Source organism: Psittacula echo, assembly GCF_963264785.1.
Source record: "Psittacula echo genome assembly, chromosome: 1".
Lineage (NCBI taxonomy): Eukaryota > Metazoa > Chordata > Aves > Psittaciformes > Psittacidae > Psittacula > Psittacula echo.
The window spans coordinates 124257883-124278497 of record NC_137735.1 but is presented as its reverse complement, the minus strand read 5'-3'; the positions used below and the strand labels follow the sequence as shown (position 1 = coordinate 124278497).

General features: G+C 36.5%; 1 protein-coding gene across 6 annotated transcripts in view; it reads left to right on the top strand.

Annotated features, from left to right (window-relative positions):
* ZDHHC17 (zDHHC palmitoyltransferase 17) overlaps nucleotides 1–20615 on the top strand; it is a 74756-nt gene that overhangs the window by 40761 nt on the left and 13380 nt on the right. For 4 of the 6 annotated variants that reach the window (XR_013958870.1, XM_080638877.1, XM_080638876.1 and 1 more), the window contains exons 7-12: nucleotides 1240–1402; nucleotides 5651–5776; nucleotides 7019–7161; nucleotides 9547–9649; nucleotides 16886–17008; nucleotides 20464–20526. Coding sequence is in view for 5 of the 6 variants with exons in the window: in XM_080638877.1 (XP_080495003.1) it covers nucleotides 1240–1402; nucleotides 5651–5776; nucleotides 7019–7161; nucleotides 9547–9649; nucleotides 16886–17008; nucleotides 20464–20526 (721 nt within the window). In the remaining variant the exon portion in view is untranslated. The remainder of the gene's footprint in view (nucleotides 1–1239; nucleotides 1403–5650; nucleotides 5777–7018; nucleotides 7162–9546; nucleotides 9650–16885; nucleotides 17009–20463; nucleotides 20527–20615) is intronic. The other 2 variants (XM_080638875.1, XM_080638878.1) reach the window with 2 other exon arrangements.

Below are 20615 nucleotides of genomic sequence, written 5' to 3'. Positions count from 1 at the left end.
TAATTAGTCAGTGTTGTTTTCCACAATTGCCACTTCATTTATGATCATTGTGAGTTAACCTTATTAGGCAGCTCAGCTCTACACAGCCACTTGCTTACTCCTGCTCAGTGGTTTGAGGAGAAGAATCAGAAGAGTAAAAGTGTGAAAACTTGTGGGTTGAGATAAAGACAGTTTAATAGCAGAAGGAAAAGCTGTGTGCCCAAGCAAAGCAAAATGAGTTCATTCACTATTCCCCATTGGCAGAGAGATGCTTAGCCATTTCCAGGACAGCAGGGCTCCATCACCTGTAATGGTTACTTGGGAAGGCAGATGCCATAACCCCAAATGTCCTTTCCCTTCCTCCTCCTTTCCTCAGCTTTTATTGCTGAGCATGACTTTGGTCAGTTGGGGTCAGCTGCCCTGGCTGTGTCCCCTTCCAACTTCTTGCCCACCCCCAGCCTACATGCTGCTGGTGAGGCAGCATGAGAAACAGAAAAGGCCCTGACACTGTGTAAGCCCTGGCCAGCAAGAGCTAAAACGTGTATGTTATCAGTGCTGTTTTGCTCACAAATCCAAAAGAACACCTTAAGTGCTATTATGAAGATTAATTCAATCCTAGACAAAACCAGTACAATAACAGTAAAAGAAATTGGAGAGAGTGGATATCATGCCGAAATAGTAATACGAACTTTTAGTTTACAAAGTACATCTTCTTGTAGAGGTGACTGGAAAAGGTTGGTGTAAAATAACATTTCTCCAAAGAGGAGATTTGTCTGAATTAAATTCCTGCTCTGAAGGGCCTATTTCAATCAGTTCTTGAGAGGCTAGCTTTTATGAATGCATGTCATTACCAACATTATCATCCTGTTTTATTTTCCATCTTTCGGAATGTGAAGTGGAAATATAACATGTTTTGAACTTTGGTTGTTGTCTGCCAAGTATATAATCATGTGCATGATTTTACGAATCTGTTAATACTGTTAGATTTTGGTAAACATGAAAACAGAATTGTGTAACAGATGTGTTTCATGACATCCCAGAACAAGCTGTCTTACTGAGCTCCTTTAAATGTCAACAGAATTGTGGTTGCTCTTTGGTGGGAAGGAAATTGAGCCATTCATAATCATCGGTAAAAAATGTCACATTGTATTACATAGTGTGCCTGATCAATGTTCTTTATAGAAATCAAACTCATTAACAGTAAGATCGTATGTATTTGAGATCATCTTCTGTTGATCTAACAAGAATCTTCTTTTCTAGTGTGGATCCAACCCGATTACTACTTACATTTAATGTTTCTGTTAATCTTGGAGACAAGTACCACAAAAATACAGCATTGCACTGGGCTGTGCTAGCAGGAAATACAACAGTTATTAGTCTTCTGTTAGAAGCTGGAGCTAATGTTGATGCTCAAAACATAAAGGTAAACACTTGGTCTGTTCTTACTGTGAGTGGTTTGAGACAGAAATAACTGAGCTTATGATAAATCCCAAGAATATTATTATGGGTATGGTAGGATTGTGAAGATGGGCAAAAGCCATGCCACTGATGTTAATTTGGGAGTCAGTTTTTCCTAACATTGAAGCATAACCACTAAATCTGCACCCTCGAAAGTACTTGTGTAAATAATTTAGCAATGGTTATGTGCAAATATATGGGATCAGGGTGTGCAATTACACTGCATGCATGAAGACCCACTCATGTGGATGTGAAATTGGAAATATGACAGTATCTTCTAGTGGAGTTCTGGGGTGACTGTTGGAGTGAGATGAGAGACATCCGTCCTCTTCCAGAAAGGTGACAAACACTCTTGTATATCTCCCAGTGTCAGTAAGGAAGTTGGAGGCCTGAAAATACTTTGAGTTGCCTCATTACCAGAATCTCTTAATGCTGAATCTAGATGCAGCACTATCAGAGCCAATCCCTACCATATGTTAGACCAGCCAAGCAGCTGTTAGAATTTATGCCATAGGCTTGGCGTCTGTACGAGTTTCTCCAGCAGTGGAAGATGCACTTACTGAATTTACTTACGTCCATTGCCTCCAGACTCTTCTGCATATAATATTAGGTGCACTTCACCACCCAGGATGCTTTTTCTGTGGTGTCAGAGAAGAATTCAGTTTTAGAAAAAGAATTCTCAATTTCTCTTCCAGTATTTGTATTTTCCACTTAATGACTGTTACATATGGAATGGTTACACTGGAAAATACATCTGTAAATCTATACTTACAAAGATTAAATGCAATCACATGGCTTTTCACAATGTTTAAAACAAATCAACTAGCCTCTTGCATGTACTGATGTGAATATGTAATAGTTTTTCCTTGTCTGTAAGGTCAATCCTGTGGATAAATTATGCTGCTAGCCTTGCTTCTTGTAAACTGTTGAAAAGCTTTTTTTGATGCCACCTAATGGTAAAAATTAAGGTATTTTTATGGAAAACAAAAATCAGTGTCATATGTTGCTTCCCTTGGCAGACTGATTAGTGTGTTAGACTTTTAAAGTTATCACCTTACCTACATTTGTGAGTTATAAAACCCGTAATAAAAATTTATATCTTTGGCCAAATAAAAATGTATTTGCTAGCCTGAAGCATTTCATGGTCTCTCCTTCTTTATTGACAGACAGCAGCAGTCAGTAGAAAAATAGGTTTTGAACCTGCTGGATCATGATACCTTTCCAGTCATGCCAGAGGACATGTGCCTGATTTCATTAACCACTGCCTGCCTTCTGCGGTGGAGTCTAGGTTCCTTGCATGCCTTCCCAGATTTCCTGGGATCTTCAGAGGATCAAAATCATTCTAGCAGTGGTAGTTTTGCCATCCTGCCAGTGACTTTATAACAGATGCTAATTTGAGTGATTGTAGACATGTAGGAAGCTTATGAATTCAGTTGATTTTTCTAGGTATGTAGAAAAGAGTTCAGTTTTGTGTTTCACCTTGGACTGTCCAGCAAAAAAGTTTTCTTTGAGCCAAAAAACCGTTGTTAGGTGTCTGGCTCATGTTTCCCCAGAAATGAAAGGAATAGTGAAAGGCTCCTTTCTGATGCAGTCACTTCCAGATTTCTGCAGCACTATCTAGTGAGGGCGTTTTCTCAGCTAGCCCATAGAATTGACTAAGAGTTATGGTAATGATCATCACTTTTTGGCTCAAATATTAGGTGCAAGCTTTGACTGTGTTGTTCCCAACTCAAGGAAGTCTGTGTTAGAAAGGCATATAGTGCTGGCCACCTAGGTTTGGAACAAATTGGAACCAGTCATCTCAGTAACGTACACTCTTGCTTTGCATGACAGTTTGGCAAGTGTATGACAATAGCACTCTTATTCTAGAATAAAATTTGACACAAGCAGTGGGTTTTGTCCTGTTTGTGTTATTTAAAATCTTTATAATATGCTGTACATGGAAATAATACTTTTCTCTTGGTATAAGATAACTTTTTCCTTTTTGAGAACTGGATTACAGTTAGAGTTGGAACCAGCTTTCCAGTTGTCAAAGTAGAGTGGTTTCTTAATTAGTTGATTTTTTTGTTAAGGAAATTATCTTGCCACCACAGTAGATGATGGATGGGGCAGATGAGGACACAGGATTTTACAGGGAGTCAGCTTATCATTGGGGGTCATGGGGAAGCTGCAAAGTTTACTTAAATGTAAGCAGATGCTCCTTTTTTACTAGAGAGTGATAGAGACCTAAAAGAGCTTTTACAGTTTAAGGAAGATTTTATTTAATTTTTTTTTTATAAATTTAATGGACTTCATATGTAGTTTCTTGATTAATCAGTGTATCTGTAGGCTTGTCCATGGAAGTCTGTGTGTAAAGTTCCCTACAGTAATAGCTTCAGATTATTCTTTCTGTCTAAACTCTTCAGATACATACTACTGAAGCCTTATTGCTTCCTGGCAAATCAAGATTGTAACTAGATTAAGTTCCCCAGTTTTTATTGTTTTTCTTTTTTTTTTTCGCCTTTCTAAGTGAGTCAGCCATCCACCACCCCTGTGAAAACAAGGAAATTATTAAAATGGCAAGGTGATGAGAAGCACAGTCAGAAGACTTTAAAGCTCCCTCAATCTTTTTATTTAGGCAGTTCCTAGGTGTCTCATGGCCCTCTAGTGGAAGGGATGCTCAGCTGGACCACAAGACAACTTCAGGATTTACTTGGGAGATCAACTCCCAGAGGGGATTGCTTGTCCACAGGTAATCTTTACAGTCTAGATATGTACAGTGATATTAACCCAGAAGCATCTCTGAAGTTTTCCAGAGCAATTCAAGTTTCTATTAAATTTGCGATGAAGCAGGACCATAGCTTGATTTCAGGCATTTCTGCCGAGGGTGGAGTTAACTTAATCTGTTTCTTAAACATCTGGCTAAATAACTTTGAAGCCAAGTTAAGTCAAAAGGTTATTTTTAATTATTTTTTTCTAGTTAGACATCTTGCACAGGAGTGCAAGATCGTATTTTAGCAAAAAGCTTCAACTCATAAACTGTGCTGTTTACTCTCCTTTTAGAGATTTGGAGCAAGATTTCAAAGGCAAAAATGACAGTTAAGTACTCGATTCCCATTGTCTTTCTATGGGATATAGGTAGCTAACTGTACTTTTTAATCTTTGAGATCTCTTCTGTCTATAGTAATTATTGCCCTTTCTGGGTAATTTCAGTTTCTGGTACCTGTCTCACTTTTTTTTTAGGAGGGGGCCGAGCGATGGAGGATTCAGCCATTTTTCAAGCCTCCATGAATGGTTTGTTTAGGAGGAGAGTTAACTCCAGTAGAAGAGAGGAGGAGTCAAATGCAAAACTGAAGCTGGAGGTACCTGCAATTGGTTGTCTCTTGCCTCCTCTATAATTTTAAACCCAGTCAATAACATTCATTTAGCTCTCTTCCTAAATGTTTTAAAGGCAACAAATCAGTTTGGTAGGCACCTTTGGCCCCTGTATCTCTCTCTCTCTGTCTCTTTTGCTCTGTCTGTTGGTCCTCTGTGAAAGTAGGGAAAAAGAAAGTATAGACCATTGCTGGCTTAGCACCCAAAGTACGTGGAGCGCAAGCTAAGCATAAAAGCTTAGAGTTTTGGAATGAGTTGGAAATGAGCAATCAGTTTATTCTTTCCCATTTTCTTCCTAGGACTTCAGTAACAGAGATGAATATAAAGACGTTAAGCTTGTGGGAAAAATTCCTTACAGAAACATTCCATGATATTAGTAACTTCACTCCGGCAGAAAGGCGGAGAATTAACTGAGAAGTCAGGCTTTAGACTGTGAGAGTTTCCATGATCCAGTGGGTCACGAGTTCTTATTCTTTGCTTGATTTCTGCTGCCTGTCAATAGCTGAGGAGGAAGCACAGTCTTTCATTTACAGACTAGTAGACTATGTGTAAAACAGTGAAATATAGATGTGTTATGCCTAAGGCAACAATTAATGCTATATCAGGACATATATATTGTCAGGATCACACATTTTATACTCTACTTGTCCATGCATGTACAGTTATGAGAGAGTGAAAAAGACCAAAAGGAATGAATGATGTTTCATGTCAAGTAAGCTGCAGAGCAAAAAGTATGCCAGAATGTATCTCAAACTGATTTAAAATGTATTATTTTTGCTTGCCAATCTTCTGCTTCAAAAGTGCTCTGAATGCGTTTTATTTTTAAATTGAATATTTCCTGCTTTTGCACTCCTGGCAGGGAGAATCACCACTTGATCTTGCAAAACAGAGGAAAAACGTTTGGATGATAAATCACCTACAGGAAGCAAGACAGGCAAAGGGATATGACAGTCCATCCTTTCTGAGAAAACTAAAAGCTGATAAGGTAAGAAGCGGTCTAACGCTCATGTAAATCAGTATTACTGCTGCTGTTGGTTAGGGGGATCGTGTATTTATTTAAGGTAAGCAGTTCAGTTGTGTGCTGTCTCCACATTTCAGTTTCAGAAAACGTGGTTTTGTTATAGCAAGAGTAATTGTGAAAGAGAGAAAAAAAAGGTTTATTCAATGCAAGAGGAAAGAAAACCCTAATCCTCCACACAGTTACCTTTAGTTTTTGTGCTAAATGTTAGGGAAGTACCAAGTGGTCAGGTATTGTAGGGAACAGCCAACACTTTCACAAAGCTGACTCTTAAGCATCTAAGGAAAGAAGCATTTTCGATACCCTGAACTCTGGTCTCCTCTCTAATTATGTATCCTTTTGTGTGGATGAAAGAAGCAGTTGATCTTAATAGTATAATGTAATCGCTAATGTGGAGGCCTTTTTCTTCTGAGGTTATTATTTTATACTGCAGATAGGAGGAAGAAAGAAATGAGGGGATAAAGGGTAACAATTGCTCTGGCATGAAGAACTGTCTACCTGCCTATAGTTTGATAACTTATGTAGAGTTAATATTTACTTACCAGGCAGTGTTGTGCTGGATATTAAGTATTGCTATCGCTGACTTGTTATAACTTCATAATTTAAAGATACATTGCATCTTGATTAGTAAAGCAGTGGCTACAGCCTGTGCTTTAACGCTGTGGTAATATAATAATGCAGTGCTTATTAATTTTAAATGATTTGTGCACTGTGTTGTGTGTACATGGGCTTTGTGACTGTGCTTCGAATATCTGGAAAGAGTTCAGTGCCTTCATCAGGAATTGTATCCACATAATATAAGACAAAAAGCTCCTATCTTTCTTCATAGATGCTTCAGTATAACTTTTATCTGTTACTTACATAATAACAGTCTTTAAAGTTCACTGAGATTACTGTGTGCCTTGTAGTAGTTTATACACTTTGACAGATTCTAAAAGAAGAGCTACCATTGTCTTTATTCTGGATTAACATCAATGTCTTTAGAAGACAATTCTTCTAAAATAAAATTTGAGGAAAATCTTTTTCTTGCACATTCATCAGAGGTATGTAAATATAGGGAATGAGAAATTTATGAAGGTTCCTCCCTCTATGTCAAGCTTCCTGAAAATTTCGTGTAAGTTTTTTGTGGCTGTCCTGTGTATTATAGAATATTATTTTATAACCTGTTCCTGAAAATAGAGTTGCTTACTGATATTTGTTTCTATGTAGGAATTCCGTCAGAAGGTGATGCTGGGAACTCCTTTCCTAGTTATTTGGCTGGTTGGGTTTATAGCAGACCTAGACATTGATTCTTGGCTCATTAAAGGGCTGATGTATGGTGGAGTTTGGGCTATGGTGCAGTTTCTTTCAAAGTAAGTGTTTTATCAGGACACTGTCTGTTTAGTGTGTGTGCACAAGAAATGTTTTGCTGGCATCTTTATTGGATAAATAATCTTAAATCTCTTTTTTTGTGTGTGTTATTTCAACATGCAACATTGATCTTTTGTTCATTTTTTTTTTTCATTGCTATTTCTGGGAAAGATCTTGTGCGACTTTAGCGCTTGTAATGCTCTGTTGTCTTGCAAATAGCCATGAAATTACCTTGGGGGAATGCCACTGAGTTAATAGAAGCTAAAAGCAGAACAGAAATTCAGTCATTATCCAGAGGAGGGTGCTGAATGTCTACAAAGAGTTATCAGCATGAATTCTGCAGAAAGCAGTCAGGGAAAGTTACTAGAAAAGAATAAAAAAAGATAAGAGCAAGTGTGCTATAACAGCCTATTTTTTGTTAGCATTTAGATACCCAAAGGCATCAAAAGTTCCTTATAGAGAGAAATTAAGTCAGAGTCAGAGAGTGGAAAGTGGTAACTAAAGAAAAAGGCTGCTTTCTAATAACGTTTTCAACATGTTACCTGATCATAAAGAATTCTAGTTGTATTTGAGGTTACTTTAAATGCATCTATGTACACATGTACACACACATACTTATGCAGGCATGCTTCCGTGGATTTTCAAGATCTGTAGACTACTTTATCTAGCCTCTGCTTTTTGTTATCATGTGTTATATGTATAGAAGAACCTGTCATATCTTCATATTTACGAGCTTTTTGCATTTCTGTTATTGAATGTCATGTTTATTAGAGCTGCTTACTTCTTCCTTTCTGTTTAAAGAGGAAAATAAAATATATCTCTTCCTTAGACCAAGGTCATAGAATTTTAGTGAACTTGGTACATCAGGAGAGAGGTGTGGGGGGATCATCAAGTTTTTTCCTCTGCAGGACCTTGGAGGTGATCTGTTCTGTCTTTTTGACATCTCTGAGGCTCTGCAATTTGCTGACCTTCTCCCACAAATAACGATCTGGCAATGCAAATCCTCAACTACACCTCCTGCAGGAATCGAGGACAAAATTTCTTCCAAGTTTCTCAGGATCCATGTTTTTGTCAAGTTTTGTATTTTTTGCCTACTTGACACACATTCATGATTAACATTCTTACTTTGTCTTATCATTTGCTTAATGTTTAGCATAAATACTTTCTGAAGAGGTTTTCACTAAGCCCAGGTTTGAATGAAACTATTATTCCAGTAGTATTTCCTTTCCCTGTGGAATTTTAGCTAACCTGCCTTAGCTGTGTTTTCCTCCCTGCTCCTTTCACACACACACACACACACACACATGCACAGAGATCACTGAAAGAAAGATTTCTGCTAAGTAGCTACTGTGGGTCCAAATGTATGTTCGTTTACTACTCACCATCTTAGCTCATCCTCTATATAGGATTTTCTCAAATGACCTAAGGAACTTCCATTAGAGATGGCAGTTACTGCAGAAGTGAAATGGAAACTACTCTGTGCACACCTTTGTCTATGACAGCCCTGAGGGCACCACCAAAAAAAATAAAATGCTTCAGTGTAAAGATATTTAGGCAGATGATGGCAGAAGTTTTATTTCAAGGAGCTGAGCAGTTTAGAGTGTGACTTTTGACACATTTAGCAATTTTTTCTTGAATATGAAGTAACCTGGTCACTCACCTAGCTTATCTCAACTATATTCGATATTATTGAGAATAGCGTTGAAGATGTAAGAGATAAGAAGGTGAAAATATTTCTGATGGCTTCATTTTTTCTTTTTTCTTTCTTTGTTTTTTTTTTTTCCGAATTAAAGTAGCAACATTCTGTCTTTAAATGGGGAAAATCTAGTGATATGGGAAGTGAATTCATCTGGGTGTTTCTCGAACTTTCTATTGCCAAGTGTACACAGGAAGAAAACGTTCAAGAATCTGAAATATTTCAATTATGTGGGCTGGTAACAGCAAGGTCTCTTAAGCTTTTTTCTTACTGAAGTAATTTAACATGTAGTTTTCATTGTATGGGCTTCCAAACTATCTTTAGCACTGAAATCTTGTAAGTAAGTGCAATTTGCAACCACTGGCCATTTAGGCAAGGAATCTCACAGGTTTCTAACTGCTTTCACAGTGTAGTTTATCATGAGTATTTGCTTGTTCTACCTTTCTTCTTTCCAGTTCTTGACATTCACTTCGAAAGTAAATGTATGAATTTTAATTAAATAACTTTCAGTCAGCTGTACAGGTTGAAAACAGGAATTTCTCATGAACTTTAACATTGAGGAAAATGTTTTTTATGGTGTATTTTGCAATATCCTATATAGTACGCATTTTAACAGGAAGTGTTTTTCAGAAGCAGTAGTTCAGGCTTTATAAGTTGAAACCCCTCATGTGAAATTGTTCCTACTTTACAGGTCATTCTTTGATCACTCCATGCACAGTGCACTGCCTCTTGGAATATACTTGGCAACAAAATTCTGGATGTACGTGACATGGTTCTTCTGGTTTTGGAATGATATCCTTTTTTGTATACATTATAATAGTATTTTTTCATGTTAGTAGTATGAGGTAATACCTAGATGATATAGCCTCCATATAACAGTAATTAAACTAATCAAAATTTTTTAATTGCTATCTCCATTAAACATTGCTTTCTGTCCTGATGGTAATTATTTTATTACTTTAAAAATGTGCACAATGTCCTTTGCTAAATAAGTTGCATTCCTTTGGTAAATTACTTTCATCAAAATTGACTTACAGTAGTCTGCAAAATTTCCTGTGCTTTAGCAATTTCTTAAGTGAGGGAAATGTAAGCAACTCCATAAAGTATGCTCTAGCTGAGAGGTGACAGGGTGTAATTGCCTGCATTTTTAGACATCACTTTTCTGAAAAGCAGTAGGTAATTTCATGGTGTGTATCAATTCCAGTGAAATTAGCTTTATAGTTAGTTCTTCCTCAAGATTTTGCAAATTCCATTTCATACAAACTTTGGATGCATTTGTTAACTGTGTATTTTCAGTCTTTGAAGATCTATGTATTAACAACATACCACTAGGTTATAGATATTCCATCTTGGGTGTGTCTATATATGAACTTTTCATACTCACAGGGGTAGAAATCAGTTCAGAGTTCACTGAAGATTGTCAGTTATCCACCTTAAGGAAATAGGCTCAATTTTTTGAACAACTTTCTTGGGTATCGTAATTACAGGGGAGATTTAATATTTTATTAAATGTTTAATGCAGTTCTTGTAGTTGTAAGTAGTTGAAGTGAACTTAGTATTTATGATGGATGTGGGCTTGACTTTTCTAGAAACTAGTTTTCATCCTCAAAGGAATTACCATGAAGTAGGATAGTAGCAGTGCAACCCTTTTCTCATCTTGTTAATATATTCTCCAGCCTTAGCTAAATAAGCCTCACATTTTTGCGCGGAGAACAGAGAGGAGACCCTGCTTCCATGTTGCTTTTTGCTTCTGTGCTAATAGTGTTTGCAAAGGAGTTGGCTGAACAGTGGCAATCCAATGTGCCTGGAGATGACAGCTCTTTCATGTTTAAAGAAACTGTTTTTTTAAAAGCAGGTTTTATGGAATGGATTAGAACTATCTAAATATGTCATGCCTCTAGACTGAAGTTGCTTCTCTGTTCTTTTTGTTAAGAAAATCTGACTTTAACAAATAGTAAAATACAGGTTTCTAAGGCAATTACAAAAACTACACCACCTCACTTCTGAATCTCAGCTCTCCATACCGTGTGTGCTTTCTTTAGAAACTCATGTTTTCTAATACTACTACCTGTTTTGGGTTGCAGATGTTGAGCTACTGTGAAATGCTCTCTTATGCTAATATAACATCAGCTTGAACCAAATCTAAGAATGTGTGCAACTTTAAATCAAAAGTCCTCAACCATGTTAAAATGGCTGCACAGACAGCACAACTTGATTATGGCCTCAAGCTTGGTGTAGAAAGCTGTCCCTTAAGGCTGACAAATTGTGAGATTTTTATCCTGAAGCTCATGTTTTTTACAAATTTGTACAACTTGCTTAGATTTTTATTTGTTAGCCATTCTGATTAAAGTGACTTGAAGTTTGGGGGTGTTTTGTCATAGAATAATGTTCATTGTCCACTACTAGAAGTAGTAACCACAGACAATTACACTACTAAACTGTGACTTCTGAGTGTCAATAAAATACTGTACTGCTTTGTAGTTTAAGGTAAGTGCCTCAAACCTTTGCAACAGTCTTTTTGTACACAGAAGTAGTGGTCTAAAACCTTCAGTTACTAATTGCTTTCATTAGAGCTGACACATTTCTCTGACAAGCAGTTTTACAGACTAAGTGCTTGAGGCCATCTTCCTTTAATTGGTGATTTTTAATTGGAAGTCTTTCTAATAAGATTCCAAATTCTTTCTTCTTCTGGAAAATTGCCCTGTAGCTTTATTGGAAAAAAGAAATTGCATGCCTGCTCTATTATTGTAGCATGAGGCACAGCTTTGTGGTTGGAGAAGGGGTTCTAGTATTTTTACAGCTTTATATGATTACTTACAGCAGACTAGAGTACTACTTTATATTCTGTAACGTTCAAGTGATAAAACCTGTACTTGTAGTTTCTGCAAATTCTGACCATCTTTTCCTCAGGATAAAAGTTTCAAACCTTAAACAGCTGTCATGAATTGCCTTGCTAGAACTTTGTATTATAAATAATATAAAGGTTGTAATTGCTGCAAGTGTTACTTTAATATTTGCGTATTTGGGAAGAATTTTCTTTTCTTGTAGGTATGTTGAAGGTATCTAAAAGATCATCTGGTCTTTTGGGTTTAATCCTAATGAGACATAAAAGGGCAGGCAAAACAATCTGTCATAAAGAACAAGCAAAACCAAAGATTAGCAGTGTGGTTTTTTGAATTTTAGGGTGGTCACGTGAAAAAATAAGTCTATAAATTCTAAGGCAGTGACGTGTCTTCTAGAAGACCAATCTTGAAAGTAAATTCATGCAGTTTAGATGAATCTAGTATACTGAGGTTTTGTAATTGTTTTTATTCTACTTGGTTTTTCTCTCAGTGGCTTCTGAGTCTGGTATATTTGTTAAAATAGAAATCTTATTCTTGCAGGGAGTGAGGAAGTTACAATTGGTGTATTTATCGATATGTGTGTTCCTATGCTTCCCTGCCACAGTTCTACTGCTGTTTCACTGCTTCCTTTTAACTGTATTTTGCCCATAACAAGGGTAGTTGTGTCTTGCTCTGTCAGTGTATTCTAATCTTCTACTGTTTGCAAAGTAGGGGAAAAATACCCTCAAAAATTCTACATGTTAAATCACTGTATTTTAATTTATTTTTTAAAAAAAAAAAGGTTTAAAAGTACACTTCTAATAATGTGAGACTAGAATTTCCCATTTCGTTCTTTTCCATTCGCATTTATAGGTAGAACGTTCTCTTGTGTCCTGTAAAAAAGTTCAGGGCATGTGTGCCGAGTTCCTATCTCAGTTGTTCATGCAGTCTTTTTGGTTCCAGCTGAACAAATAATGCTTGTTATGTAAGAAGGTTCTTATACAGCTCTGTTTTTCTAAGATGTCAGGGTTTGCTGGTGCAAATGGAGTATGTGGTATAGCTTTTCTGGAATAGCACAGTACTTGCAATGCTGAGATTATAAGATGGTATAAGTCTATTCATAACTTCTTAAATAATTTATCATTTATTAATACTGTATTATCTTTTTTCAGATACTCTTCATGTATTGATGGGGTTTAGGTGAAAGAAACTGCACACTTTTTCAATTAGAGATCATTTTAAACATGGGATGTAAGAGAGTTCATGATGATTTTTATGCTTTAACAAAGCTGTTACAACAGCATAGTGTGTTAAAAATGGTAACAAGCCAATTGGTAGGGCTAAGCAGTTAAAAAAAAATACCCAACATTCATATTACCCGAATTATCTTCAGGAAAACAGCAAAAAGCCTTGCAAGCAGAAAGAAAGAATCTAGCAGCCATGTTTCTAGAAGAAACCAGAAGACCCAGAAAACTCAAACCCCAGGCCCAGCAATCCAGATCGTCTGTTCCCATGTCGAAATACTTTTTCTAAATAAAAATAAAAGTTATTTAAATTTTACTGGGGGGAAATGGCAATGAATGCTTTGCTTTTTTTTTTTTTGCAAGCTAAGAGATTTTTTTGTGTTAGAAGATGGAAGTAGAGAGCTTTTGTGGAGCTTCAGTTGATTCAAAATGGGTTTCATCTAATATGCCTAGTCAAATGAGGCTTCTTGTGTAGCTATTCACTGGTATCTACCTGGACTCTTGGATCCAGATGTACAGCCGCTAGGAATTGGCAGGTTCATTAGCATGTATTGATCTCTGACAGCTTTCACTGGCTGCAGGTTTTTCTCTGTAGGAGAAAAGGATTTATTACTGGATTAGTAGATAGTGGAAGGGAGTGTCTTGTTCTATAATGTGCATTTTGGCTTGCTTTCAGGCATTTGCATGATGTGTATAGATACTCTGATGCTCTGATAGCAGGAAGCTGTTTGTGCTTGGGCCTTTCTAAATAGGCTTCAGTTCAGGAAGGAAAATGAGCTTATAGGGCTTTTACCTGACTCATGGGTTGTAGAGTGCTTGTTAAGTTTTGGTTTTCTGTTTAATATTATGGTCTTTTTGGTTCCAAGAGGTTTCCTGGCATAATTTTCAGCCTGTTGAACTTGTTCTAAGCATTAAAGGGTACTGATTAGGACTAAAAGTAGGAAGTGTTTCATGGGTGTTTCTGCTTTGTTTCTCACAATGATAAATGCAGAAACCTCATAAAAGACAGCAATTGGTGACAGGGCAGAAAGTGACTTCCTGCTATATCATACATTTTTCAGCCCTTAATAGTATGATAATGAGTTTTTATTTGTGTAGTTGAGAATGTTAAGGCAAAACAAGGCACTCTTTCTGGAAAACCACTTCCCTACTCTCTAGCTAATGCAAACCTACGAGGAGGGTTCATGTGCCTGGAGAGTTTTCAGAGATGTCTGTGCTAGGAGATACTAAAATGTCTTTGGAAGTAAATGTCAGTGGAGAGTTCAACATAATTTTAGATACCTCTGGTGTGGACATCCATATCCAAGTTATTTAAGCTCTCTTCATAGCCAGTGGAGAAAAACAGCTGCTTGTAGGGCACTGCTTCTTTAGCTTAATTTAAATATCCTGATACTGAAGATACGTTGGACATGGCTTTTTCCTTTCTGTTGTGTATGAAGGCATACTGAGTGATTTAAATAAATGAGATGGATCCCACAGTTCGAGCTGTCTGTGTCAGATGCCAGAAATACCCTGGAGGAGGCAATTCTTTCACCTTCAAAGTCTGGTTGGTTTTCATCCCTTCTCCCCAGTTTTGCTTAAAACTTAAGAGAAATAGGTTTTTGAAGACACTTATGAAAAATACTGCTGAATTTATCCTTCTCCATTTACATAGTTACTGCTCATCTATACTTAACTCTACTTTCTCATGTAGTCTCCTGACATCTCCCATCTCCTACAGAAGTACTTTATCTGCCACCATTTAAACTGTCAGCTTTGCACTCATCTAAAACCACCATGATAAGAGGAAAGGCAAAACTTAAGACTCTGTATTTTATGGAGTCAAATGGTGGAAGGGTAAGTTCAAAAAATGCACGGATTCCTTATCACACAGATTGTCCAAATTTTAGTCAGTAAAAAAAAACAATTCCAAAGACTTATGGTTATAAAAACCCTTTTACTGGATAGAAGATAAGTTGTCTCCCCCCCCCCATCTTCTTTAACAGTCTAGACATGATGTGGAGTAATTAGGAAGGGGTCATGCAATTTTTTTCAATTGTACCTTTATATTGTTTGTAACAGATGTCTGATTAAGGTAACTTTAATGGGGAAAAAAAAAAAGATTTCACTCTTGTGGCAAAAACCCCACTGATACTTTTAATATTCTAAGGAAAATATAATCTAGCTGTACAAATACGCTGAACCAGTTTATTCTTGGCAGCAGATAATTTTAGAAGAAAAATAGGAAGAAATTAGATTGTAGAAATATTAAAGTCAAAGCTTTTTATCTGTAATGTATCAAATAGAACTGTGTTAGGCTGTTGTGTAGGTGGTGGAAATTACAAACTTGCTGGAAATAGGTTGTTAGAGGAAAGATTAATTAGCCTTTAGTGACTTAACATTAACATTCTACTATATAAGTTGCATGATTAAAATTTTAACTTGCCAATATTTTTTTAATTAGAAATTCTCAACCAATTCCTCCCCCCAACAGAAGGAAAACAAAAATTATTCAGGATAGGATACACTCCACATGAACAATGAGACTTTCTTAGCGTCAGAAGTCAAAAAGAGACTTCACTTGCATTTATTCATATTTCAGAGTTTTCAGATCACATGATTAGTATAGAAGGATTTGAGATACTTACTGTTATTCTGTAGAAGTGCTGTTTTTTCAGTTAATATTTTCTTGTATCTGTACCATGTGATTTGTTTATAAATGATTTATGTAATTTTTTATTACTGCTTAATGCCTTCAATGAACATTTTTTCAAGAATAGAATAGAATATATTGTTGATAAATAATCTAATGTTTGCCATATAATGCTTGGTTTTAAGTCTTACATGCAGCGTTTTGTAATGCAAGCATACAACGTATTGAAGTTGAATAACAGTAGAAGTTCTAATGATTTACCAAAGTAGAAAGAAATACTAATTTAAATTACTCATAATATAGTCTGTGTGTGCCGTGAGTGATTTATGCCAGAATAATCAGTGTCCTTTTTGCCTGTATAATGCTGTAGACGCTTCTGCCACCACCGCTTTGTCAAATATGGCAACTCCTTGCAGTTGTGACTGACAGCTGACAGGTATCTTTAGTTAGGTTGGTTAGGGCTTTTGTAGGTTTATCAGAGGATACAATTTTCCACCTTTTATGGAAGAGGCATGTTTGAAGTATTTGGTTTTTTCGACATCATTGCTAAGAAATGTTTTAATTCTTTGAAGAAATGTCGTGTTGTGAGACTAGCCATGTTAAATGGCAAGTCATTCAACACAGGAAATGTTTTTTAAAACTAATGGTTATTTTCTGTCTTTATATGGTAACTGATTTTATAAACACTTCCAGAATACTAAATCCTGTGGGTTTGTAAGCATTAGATGTACTAATATGTTAAAAATAACTTTTTGTTGGTGTGAAATATGGGTTTTGCCCTATAATAGGACCGGTTTTCAGACAGCACCTTTGCTGGAGATAAGTGGTGTTGAGACATGATAGCCATGCAGCAGTGGTTGTTGCAACGTAATTCCTTCTATGGCTAGAAGGAGTCCTTTCTGTGATCTAACAGGAATGTCAAGCAACTAAAGATATAGGGAGTCAAATGTCTGTCGTATAAATAGAGCTCTGAAATGTTTATTGTGAAAACAGGAAATACTTTTGAGAAGATAGTTTTCATGGAGTTTATTTAAAAGGGAAAATAATTATGAAAACTGAGCTATCATTATTCATTCTTCAGAAGGATAAGTGCTTTAGAAATGTCTCATGGAGAACAGCATTTTAAAACTTAAGTTTTCAAGTTTGAACAACAGAAAATACTGAGTACCAGGCTGGTTCTTGCAGCAGTGCTGAGTTTTGTCAACTCAGAAGACAGTGACTCAAGGGCATCCTTGTGTAAAAATTGATTTAAATTTTATTTCAGAATTATCAGTGGGCATTTTAAAGATTAAATTTGGGGTTAAACTTTAAATTCCTTGACTTCAAACACATCTCAATTTTTTCTTTATACATCTTCCATTCCTCGCGAATAGCGTTGCACTTTTCTACAATTTTGGAAAATCCTGGAAATCTGATCCAGGAATCATCAAAGCCACGGAAGAACAAAAGAAAAAGGTAAAGCCATGAGATACGTGAAACTTGTTCTTCAGCAGCCATTCACTAGTTGGTTAGAGTAGTTCGCTGTTCAGTGAATGTAATGTCAACAAATTGTTGTACCACAGAAGGTCTAAAATGTTGAAAGGTCTTGTCTTCCAGCCTTCTCTTTTTGTATTTGAAATATGCTCAAGTCTTACTGGTTCAAAGTTGCATGGTGGTCATTTTGAGTAACAAGATGGACTTTTTATAAGGACATGTAGTGATAGGACAAGAGGTAATGGCTTTAAACTGAAAGAGAATAGATTTAGGTAAGATATAAGGTAGGAATTCTTCACTATGAGGGTGGTGAGGTGCTGGCACAGGTTGCCAGAGAAGCTGTGGCTGCCCTATCCCTGGCAGTGTTCAAGGCCAGGTTGGATGGGGCTTGGGGCAACCTGGTCTAGTGGAAGGTGTCCCTGCTCATGGCAAGGGGGGTTGAAACTAGGTGGTCTTTAAGCTCCCTTCTAACCCAGACTATTCTGTGATTCTATGAAAATAAAATCGCAACTTAAATTTTCAAAATAAAAAGCTTAAAAAGAGGTTGGTTGAAAACGAAAGTGTGAAGTTTCAAAGTTTTGCCTAACTAAAACAAATAACCCATTATGAGAAAAGTGTTAGTTGAGTTTCTAAAATCTTCCCAGACTTCTAAGCACCTCTCATTATCCTTGTGTCTGAAAGTATTGGACTGACAAACATTTTGAGACTAAATCAACCAAAACACCTGGCTGTCTGGGGTGAATTTCTGTTTTGGTATTGATATTAGAGAAAATATGGATATCTTTCTAAGATGTTACAATACTGTTATTAGCACTTCTGATTTCTTTTAATTTACATGCATTGTTCTCAGCATCCACACTGAGACCGAATATGCAAAAATTATACAAGCAGCAGATGCATTTTGTTTCATTTTGTCGAAGTTTCCTAGAAGCTCATGTCCCACCAAAGATGAGGTTTGAGCTTCTACTTCACAGTAATTTGTGAAAACACCTGTGTGGGTTGACATCAGACCACTTGGAATTATGGTCATACATAGGAATGAAAATATAATAGGCTTTAAAAGGATGGCTGGCATACCTTAAATGATTTTTGTATTCTCCAACAGGTTGCAGCTGAGTTATGTTTAATCAATGTGCACATTTATTCTGCAAATTCCCTTTCTGTTATTGCAAATTTGCCAAAGTAAATTCCAAACTAAATTGTCTTCCTTCAACTGGACTGAATTATATAGTGTAGTCAGCAACTGCACTTTGGTTTGGATTCAGCAAATTACTCAAATATGCAACTCATTTTATCTACTTGCTTGAGTAGTTGAGTGTGGTTACAAAAGCCTTGCTGAACTGGATAGGAATTACGAAATGCAGCTTCTTTAGGCAGATGCATATGGCTAAGAGTGTTTTAGATTTCTTACACTGCAGTTAACCAATCCGTAAAAATGATCTGTTGTCAGGGTTATAACGCACTGTAGGACGTGTGCCTTATTTTTATGCAGTGTAGTGCTTTTTCATGTTTTCAGAATTTGTCTCCAAATATTTAATGTTCAGTTAGCCTTTACCTTTGGAATAAGCAACCAGAAGAATTCTTTTAATTCCGGTTGGCCAAGTTAAGTATGTTTGGAAATGTGTAGTAACAATGTCAGATGTTTATTCTTCTCATTTGTCATGTCCTTTCTTCTGTGTTGCAAAATAAGCCAAGTCATTCTTAAAATAAGTAAATAAAGAAAAATTTCTGGTAGTTCAAAAGCACAGAAAATAGACAAAAGGTTTACAAAGCACAACAATATATTCTAACTTGAGTGCTCCTGGGTCTCTGTATAAGCTCAGTGAGTTATATTTAGAAGTGATTTGTCTGCTCTGGTTCAGTTCTATCCTTCCAAGCTTTGGGATCTTACTTGTGGGTGATACTGACTCCAGTGTTGAGCATCACACCATGTACATTCTCTTGTGTGGCACCCTTTTGTTAATCTGTAGTGTAGTGTATACTCCCACTGAAATCAGAGGAACTATTTATGAAATTGTTCAAATATATTGTATCAATTTTCCAAGGTATCAAAAGGCACGCCAGCAGCACTGAAATCATGGTAGATACATCTCATTGTGTGGGTTTTTTTCTGTTCATTTGGCTTATTTACTAAAATTACTCTTGTGAGGGAGGCCCTTTAGACTCATTTCCTGTGATGGGGATATTAGAGAAGCAAGGGGTGGCAGAGGGAGATGAGAAAGGGATGTAGAGCACTGAAGTTGACAAGCTGCATGGAAAGGCTTGTGAATGGCAGTGGTTGATTGGAGAGGTGATATGAAGGTGGACATGCATTAAGACACTGATTTACGCCCAGCCTGTTGACTGTAGATTTACTGGTTACTTTCAAGACTCATTTCCACAGATTTTTTGTAACCAGTGTAGTATTTTGGAGGAAAACTTCTACCACTTCAGTCAAGATACCCACCTGAGTGGTCATCATCTAATTAAGGAAGTTACGTCTATATTGCTATGATGAGAAACTAGTTGTAAGGACTATTCTAGTGCTTCTGCAGTTAGAAACCACCTATATGAGTATAGGTATGGTTTGAAAGGGAGCAGTAGATTAACCTATTTGCCGTTAAACTATTTATGCTGAGTGAGTTCCTTCTAGTCCAAGAAAGTTGTTCTGTAAAAGATGTTTTCAGGATATTTTCCGTATGTTGCAAATGTCAAAATGTCATTTAAGTCTAACATGGCATGATCCCAGCTGCTGAATTTAAAAATTGTTGGAAACCATTTAATAGAATATTAGGTTCCTTCTATTCCAACAATTGAGTACTGAAGGAGTGTATAAAATAAGAAAAGCTCCTATTATTTAATGTGAAATTATAGGCGTGCTTTAACTGATACCTTCTTCTGTGTATCACTTGACCCGTAAGTATAGCATTGTCAGTAAGAGGAGGTTTGGTTTGCATTATTTGTTTTCTTTCTTGAAGCTTCAATATCTGGGGAAAGAGGTGAATATAGATTTAAAGCTTTTGATGGGATACCACTGGAAAGAAAGTCTGTTTTTCAGACTGGCAGATCATGCTAGCTAGTTTAATTTACGTTCCCGTTTGGAAATTCAGCTGCATTAATTCCAATAGGTTTAACAACGTGTTAGTCAAACTGGTGCTAACCACTGTGTGGATGTATCAAAATTAATATAAGCTTGCTTTTTCTCTAATTAAACTTAAATAGACTAGGAATAAGTATAATCTAGAATTAATTGAGAAATAAATGTGCATATTGGTTTGAAATTATAGGTTTAAAATCTGTTTCAGCTGAATTTAAGTTCTTCCAGTGTGGAAAGTACCTGAAATGAAGAGAGTTCACAACCCTGGGTCTGAAAAGCAGCTATTGCAATGGCTGTCAGCATTTGTTTATGTGCTAAATTCTAATTTCTTATTTTCCTTTTCCCTTTTTTTTTTCTGCAGACAATAGTAGAACTTGCAGAGACAGGAAGTCTGGACCTCAGTATATTCTGCAGTACCTGCTTGGTAGTGTATTTTTTAATCAATTGCAGCACTGATTTCTGTTATGTTAGGCCAAAATTAGGTGTTCCTGTGCTGAACACATTTTTGGCCTT